The sequence below is a fragment of the Alligator sinensis genome, unplaced genomic scaffold, assembly GCF_000455745.1.
Source record: "Alligator sinensis unplaced genomic scaffold, ASM45574v1 scaffold1170_1, whole genome shotgun sequence".
NCBI lineage: Eukaryota > Metazoa > Chordata > Crocodylia > Alligatoridae > Alligator > Alligator sinensis.
Genome location: NW_005842859.1, coordinates 521,000 through 527,295, shown reverse-complemented (window position 1 = coordinate 527,295; position 6,296 = coordinate 521,000). Strand labels below are relative to the sequence as shown.

Below are 6,296 nucleotides of genomic sequence, written 5' to 3'. Positions count from 1 at the left end.
CCCAGCGGCCCTTGCGGGGCGTGTGGCGGGATTGCGGCCGGCCCCATCCATGGCTTGTGCCGCCTGGGCCGGGCGGGGTTGGGGCAGTGCTGTGGGCCAGCGCTCTCCGCCCCAGCACGTGGCCACTGGAGCCTGGATGGCCACAGCAGGGGCTCAGCACCGTGGCCACCTGCTGCTGGCACGCGTCTCGTCTCATCTCCACCCGGTGCGGCGACACTGACTCCAGCCTCAGGCACCCTCGTGCCTGGGGCTGATCCAGTGGGGTCGCAGGGGTCCCGTCCATGCTGTGGGTGGGTGCTGGGGAGATGCAGGAGCCTGGCAGCTGTGGGGAGAAGAGCAGGAGCCCAAGGGCATTGCACTCGGGCTCTGAAACAAAAGGCCACTTTAGGAAGTAAGCTGGTGCCAGCACCGCAGCCCCAACCCTCCCCGCGCCCGGGACGAGGCCCCTTGGTGTGAGGGGTGGTGGCAGCTGCCTGCCAGGCCCCCGCCCGGCTTCTGCGCTGTCGCGTTTCCTCATTCCTTGTTTCACGCACAAATAAACTGTGACTACTTTGGTGCAGGCAACGTGAGGTCTGTGGCACGGAGGTATTCCCGGTGCAGTTTGAGGCCAGCTACACTGAGCATGCAACCCGGGGACCCCACTGAGCTGGTGCACAGCACCCACAGCCTGGTTCCCCTCGACTGGCCTCCTCCCTCTGCACCAGATCCCTCCGCTCCACCCACCCGAGCCGCCGCGTGGGGAGCTGGCTCGGGCCAGGCAGCTGCTGGATGGAGCATGAGTCTGAACCGGGAGCATGGGGCCCAAGCCAAGAGCTCCCTCCCTGGCAGAGCTGGGACCCCGTCTGCCCGAAGGGGTGCCCAGGACGGGGGGCAGCCGGCTGCCAGGGAGCGAGACGGGAGGTGGCTTGTGCCCAAGCTGCAGCGCAGCAAGGGCAGCTGGGCAGGGATCCGTGGTCAGGGGCTCCCTCGGAGCTGCCCCGGCTGGAAGAGGCGAGGCGTGGTGCTGGCAAGAGCAGCTTTGACTCCCAGCCCCAGAGCCCGAACGGGCCCCTGAGACGCACCCCTGTGCCCACCCTGCTGGCCGAGCCCCGGGAGCCGGGCTCTGCCCTGAGCCAGGCAGCGGGAAGGAGGGCGCGGGCACATCACCCTGGCCGTGGGGTGGTGCAGCGCTGGCGTCCACAGCAGAGGTGGTGCGGGGCAGGGGCTGGTGCCTGGGGGAGGCACCAGGGCGGGGGCCGTGCCATTGGAGCCGGTCGTTCTGTGCTGCGGGATTTGGGAGCAGAGCGTGGTGGCTGGGCCGTCGGGTGCTGGCGAGAGCGAGGGACGGGGCAGGCGGGGGCGCAGTGTGGCCAGGGCACGTTCTCCTGCCTGGCAGAGGCATCGCCACGGCCTCAGTGCAGAGGGTGCCGGCTCCCGCTTGGTGCAGCCAGCAGGTCGGGACTGGGCCTCTTTGCCCCGGAAGTCGGAAGGGAGGTTGTGCAGCAGAGGCGTCCGGTCTGTGGCAGCCCCAGGCCCTGCTCCAAGTCGGGCGCGCAGGATGAGGAGCTGGAAGCGCTGGGCACCTCAGGGCAGCTTGGTGAATGTGCGCGCGCGGGTGGAGGGTGGGCGCAGGTGCGCCTGGCGGCTGGACGCAAGCAGATCCTGACGCCATCCAGCCATTGCACTGGGTTGGTGCAGCGCGTCTGCAATGGGCCAGCCTCTTGGGGCTGCTCCCAGGCACGCGCGGCCTCTTACCAGAGCTTCGTGTGTCTGGGAGCAGCCCTGAGCTGCCCCTGCACCCCCGCCGGCCGGCATGGGGGCACAGTACCCGCCGCTCACCCTTGTGTCTGCGCCGCCCCGGCACCATGCCCCTGGTATGAGCTTCCCTAGCGTAGACGAGGCCCCGCTGCGCTCAAGCCCCAGGGAAGCAGTGACTGTGGGGCCGTGACAGCAGCCCTCCATGGTGTCGGTTGGCAGCAAGCGTGGGCTCCCTGCTCGCCGATTCTGGAGGGACGCTGCCCTGGAGGCTGGCGCGTGCCCGTGCCCAGGCCTTGCGGTGCTCCATGCCTCCTGGTGCCGGCGGTCCCTGCAGGAGTGAATCTACCTCGTAGGGAAACCTCGGCATTGGTGTCGCTGTCGTGTTCCTAGGACATGTTTAATCTGTGTTTGCCCTTGGCGGAGCCCTCGGGCGCTCCTGGTGCTATTGTAGACTTTTGGCAGCTGTGTGTGTTGTCCCCCCACCCCCTGCCGGGGCGGGGTGTGGGTCCCTCACAAGCCGAATCTCCCCTCTTCTGAGCCCGGGGAGACCCTGCTCCTCTGCCGCCAGCCGCTTGGAAGCTCCCTCGCCTGGGGCAGGGCTGAGCAGGCCCCGCGGGGCTTCTCGGTCCGGTGGTGCCTCCTGAGCGCTGACCCGGAGGAACCGAGCCTTGGACTTCGACCTTGGCACTGGGGAACAGCCTCGCGCCGGGGTGGGCTGGAGCCGTGGCAGGAGTCGGGGCACCCGTCGGCCTGAGCACTGGCAAGACGGGGCCGGCAGCAGAAGGGTGAGGCGGCCTGTCCTGCGCTGGCCCCCCGGGAAGGCGAGAACAGGGTAGGAGTCGCACCTGCTTTGGGAACAGCTGCCGCCCTCTGGCGCAGCCCCCGCACCTGCTCCTGCCCGGGCTCGTCCCTCCCCTCCCCTGGACTGGTGCAGCTGGAGCAGGGCCCCAGCGGGGCCCTAGCAGCTGCAGACGAGGAAAATGGAGCTGGCGTTTGCTGCTGCTGCCTCCGGGGCCCTTCCTGGGGCTCCAGGCTCCGGCTGGGGCTGGTGCCCTTGCCCAAGGCCATGCCAGGGTCCTGCTCCGGGGCTCGGCTCTGGGTCACAGGAGGCAGCAAGGGCCGTAAGCTTTAGTCTAGACAGCACCCAGGTGCGAGTGAAGCGTTACCTGCGTCACAGCGGGGCCTAGCGGGGTGGGGCTGGTCTAGGCGGCACAGGCACCTTGGGGACCGATGCAGGCAACACTGGAAGGGGGCCAGCAGGGGGACGTGAGCGGTGACTGCAGGAGGGACCAGGCGCAGCCACCCAGCGCCTCAAGGCACGCGGGGAGGTGGACGCAGCACATAGACACCCGCACCGCTTGGCCTGGGGAGAGCGGTGTGGCCGGCGCGTGCAGCGAGGGGGGGAGATCTGGGGCCACGGCCTTCCTCTCGCCCTGGGCTGCGTGTGATGGGCAGAGGGTGGCCCTGCCAGGTGCTCCCAGAACACGTACTGTAATTCTCTGTACATAGACGAACGATTACTGTAAAGTAAAGTTTAACTTTACTCCCGATGCCCTCTCGTGTGGTTTGTCTTGGGGGCACAAGCAGGTCAGGGGCAGTGCCCCCTGCACAGACTGGGGGGCGGGGAGGTACGGGGCCCGGTGCAGGGAAGGAGGGGCTGGCGCAGTTAGCGGGCACTCGGTCCCCAGCGCCTGTGCACGGCTGCAGCCAGGACCATGGCTGGCAGAGATGTTGGTGCACACTGGGAAGGCTGGGGATAGGTTGCTCCAGCTTCGCCAGGCGGGTGACTGAGTAGCCTGGATAGGGACCAGGGCTGGCATGTCTCCTTCCGTCAGGTCAGCCCGCGGGTTAGGCTTCAGCCTGGCAGCAACACGAGCACGGAACTGGGCCGCGGGGGTCCCAGCTGCCTGCTCCCCTGGGCGCGGTGGGCTGTGACTGACCCCTGGCAGCAGCAGCGCAGGGGGGAGCCCTTGGGCCCGGGCTGCTCCTGGTCCATCCGCTCAGCCTTGTAGGCAGCATGCTCCGGTGGGAGTCTTCCCCCAACCTGAGCCCTCTGCGGGGAGCAGAGACCCTTCACTCCAGGCACCGGGAGGTCGAGGTGCCGAGTCCCTGCCTCCCCCAGCACACAACCCAGAAGGCTGTGAGATTTGGCCAGCCAGGGCAGAGGAAAGGGTTGGTGCACCCTGGACATGGCCCTGTAGCATGCAGGCCCCTCTGCCCGCAGGTGGGAGCAAAGGGTAAGGGGTGCTTGCAGCAAGCAGGGGTTTCCCCACGAGGGAAATCCACCCACCAGCCCTGGGTAGCCACAGCAGCCTGACGGGCGAGTATACCTTCCCCCGCACCCCGGGGCGAAGACGGTGCCCCTGAGTGGCCTAGGCTGGAGGCCTCAGGGCTCTGGTTCTCTCCCTGGTGCAGTTGCCCAGGGAAGGGTGCAGGGCTGCTCACAGCAGCAGCCGTCCCCTCCCCCTGCATTGGGATACACCTGCCAGCTTGGCAGGACCTCGGGGTGTCACAGATGGCTGCTCATGGACATGGTGGCAGGGTGGAGCGCCAGGCGCCTTCCAGGAACAGGAGCATGGAGGGAGCAGTTCTCCAGCGCCCAAGGGAGAAGGGCTCGAAGAGGCCAGGAGAATGCAGGAGCTGAAGGAGGTGGGTGCAGGGCCAGGGCCAGGGCCTGCTGCTAAGAGCAGTGCCGGCAGGAGTAAGGCTGCCTGCAGGGCTCTCAGCCCGGCCTGTCTGGGACAGCAAGGTCTGGCCCTCTCCTGGGCTCGCACCAGGGGCTTCTCCCCATCCTGCTCCGGGCAGAGGAGCCAGAAGGCCCCTGCCTGCCCCGTTCCGCAGCCCCCCGCACTCGCTCCCTGAGGCCTCAGGCCACCGGCCTGGTCCCAGCACAGCGAGCCCAGCGCTGCCATCTCACACACCGCAACGCACTTTATTTACACATCTCTATAACTTAACAGAAGCTGAGACAATCCACATGGGCCCAGGGTGCAGTTCCAGCCAGCGCAGCCTGTGCCGGGAGGAGCTAGGTGGGGACGCAGCCGCGGAGCAGGCAGCAGCAGGGGACCCACGGCCACAGGGTCCTGCAGCAAGAGCAGAGCTATGTCCCCTCCAGCATCCCAACCATGTCCCTGTCCAGTGCCGGGAGCAGAGGCCCAGGCCGGGGCCCCGTCTCTGCAGCCCCACAGCTAAAACCAGGCCAGTGCAAGGAGCAGGATCTGTGCCGCGGCAGGGGCGTTGCTCTGGCTCAGTGGTGGCAGCAGCTGTAGAAGTAGGGGCTGCTCCTCTGGCTCAGGTCGATGCCTCCTTTCTCCTCTGCAAGAGAAGGAGCAGTGAGGGGGTGGCCCGCCAGCCGTGGCCCACAGCCGATGGGAGCTGCACCCCAGCCCTGCTCCCAAGCAGACACTGTGGGAGCAGAAGGCTCCACGCTGCCACACCAGACCTGTGCCTGCTGAGGAGCAAGAGATGCCTCTCCCGCACTCACCTGTCATCAGCTGGAAGGCAGTGAAGCGCACGTAGTCCTCTGCTACCTTCTGAAACAGCTCATCTGAGACAGGAAAGAGTCAGGCCCGGCCGTGCCCCCACCCCCTACCAGCCCCAGGGTCCTGGCCGAGGAGGAGCCTGCATCGTGCCCGTGACCCAGTCAGGGCTCTGTGCCCAGGACCTGAGAGATGGGGCAGCACTGAGCCCTCGATCTGCATGGCCGCTCTGGAGGGAAGGGCCTGGCCTGGCTCCAGCTGCGGCTCCACGGAGAAGCGGTCACTCACCCACGCTCTGGCCTGTCTTGCTGGAGGTCTCGAAGAGCTCGGCCTTAATCTCTGAGCAAGATGACAGGTGAGTGCCTGAGAAGCGTGGGCCGCGGGACAGGAACCACCACCACCCCCAGCCCCTTTCCCAGCTGGCCCTGCTGGCTTGGTGCAACCTCTGGGCCCCTTCTCCAGCTAACCCAAGCAAACACGTGGCTGGGGGCTCGCCCCCAGGGACCGCCAGCCCCGGAGCCGTTCCTGCTGCGCGGGTGGGCGTGAAGGCCAGCACCCGCTGGGGCCCATTTCCACAGGGACCGGGACCAGGTGGGTCCCCCAGCAGCACCTGACCAGCACGAAGCAGAGATGGAGCTGAAGCCTGAGAGAAGATCCAGGCCCAGTGGGGCCACGACCGAGACAGGACCTACCATCTGCGTAGTCCTGCACGTCGTGGAAGTCAACCCCCCGCCGGCGCCTGTCCTCCTCCAGCAGGTCGCTCTTGGTGCCGCACAGGTAGATGCGGCAGTTCTGGTCCCCCAGCAGCACCTGACCAGCACGAAGCAGAGATGGAGCTGAAGCCTGAGAGAAGATCCAGGCCCAGTGGGGCCACGACCGAGACAGGACCTACCATCTGCGTAGTCCTGCACGTCGTGGAAGTCAACCCCCCGCCGGCGCCTGTCCTCCTCCAGCAGGTCGCTCTTGGTGCCGCACAGGTAGATGCGGCAGTTCTGGGCCGAGCAGGGAGGGGGTCAGCCACACGCGGGAGCCCGGGCGCCCGCGCCGCACCCCGACGCACCCCAGCCCAGGCAGACGCCC

The 6,296-nt window shown here is 67.7% G+C and overlaps 2 protein-coding genes across 2 annotated transcripts; one reads left to right on the top strand and one right to left on the bottom strand.

Annotated features, from left to right (window-relative positions):
• Nucleotides 1–7: 7 nt before the first annotated feature.
• Nucleotides 8–4,830, top strand: LOC112547988. The gene is made up of 2 exons (XM_025191779.1): nucleotides 8–2,569; nucleotides 4,698–4,830. Exon 1 carries the CDS (start codon nucleotides 769–771, stop codon nucleotides 1,867–1,869), a length of 1,101 nt encoding a protein of 366 aa, XP_025047564.1. The 5' UTR covers nucleotides 8–768; the 3' UTR covers nucleotides 1,870–2,569; nucleotides 4,698–4,830.
• Nucleotides 4,651–6,111, bottom strand: RAB24 (RAB24, member RAS oncogene family). Its single transcript, XM_025191793.1, has 5 exons — nucleotides 6,094–6,111; nucleotides 5,909–6,026; nucleotides 5,505–5,555; nucleotides 5,222–5,284; nucleotides 4,651–5,052 (listed from the first exon to the last, which is right to left on the bottom strand). Exons 1-5 carry the CDS (start codon nucleotides 6,109–6,111, stop codon nucleotides 4,985–4,987), a joined length of 318 nt encoding a protein of 105 aa, XP_025047578.1. The 3' UTR covers nucleotides 4,651–4,984.
• Between the last annotated feature and the right edge of the window lie 185 nt (nucleotides 6,112–6,296).

What these genes read in the sequence shown, in the direction of transcription:
- LOC112547988 (XM_025191779.1), top strand. Translation starts at nt 769, where the DNA reads ATGGAGCATGAGTCTGAACCGGGAGCATGGGGCCCAAGCCAAGAGCTC.
- RAB24 (XM_025191793.1), bottom strand. An exon ending in CGTGCAGGACTACGCAGATG is followed by an intron (nt 5,556 to 5,908) that starts GTAGGTCCTGTC and finishes CATCTTGCTCAG; the next exon opens with AGATTAAGGCCGAGCTCTTC. An exon ending in CAAGACAGGCCAGAGCGTGG is followed by an intron (nt 5,285 to 5,504) that starts GTGAGTGACCGC and finishes TTCCTGTCTCAG; the next exon opens with ATGAGCTGTTTCAGAAGGTA.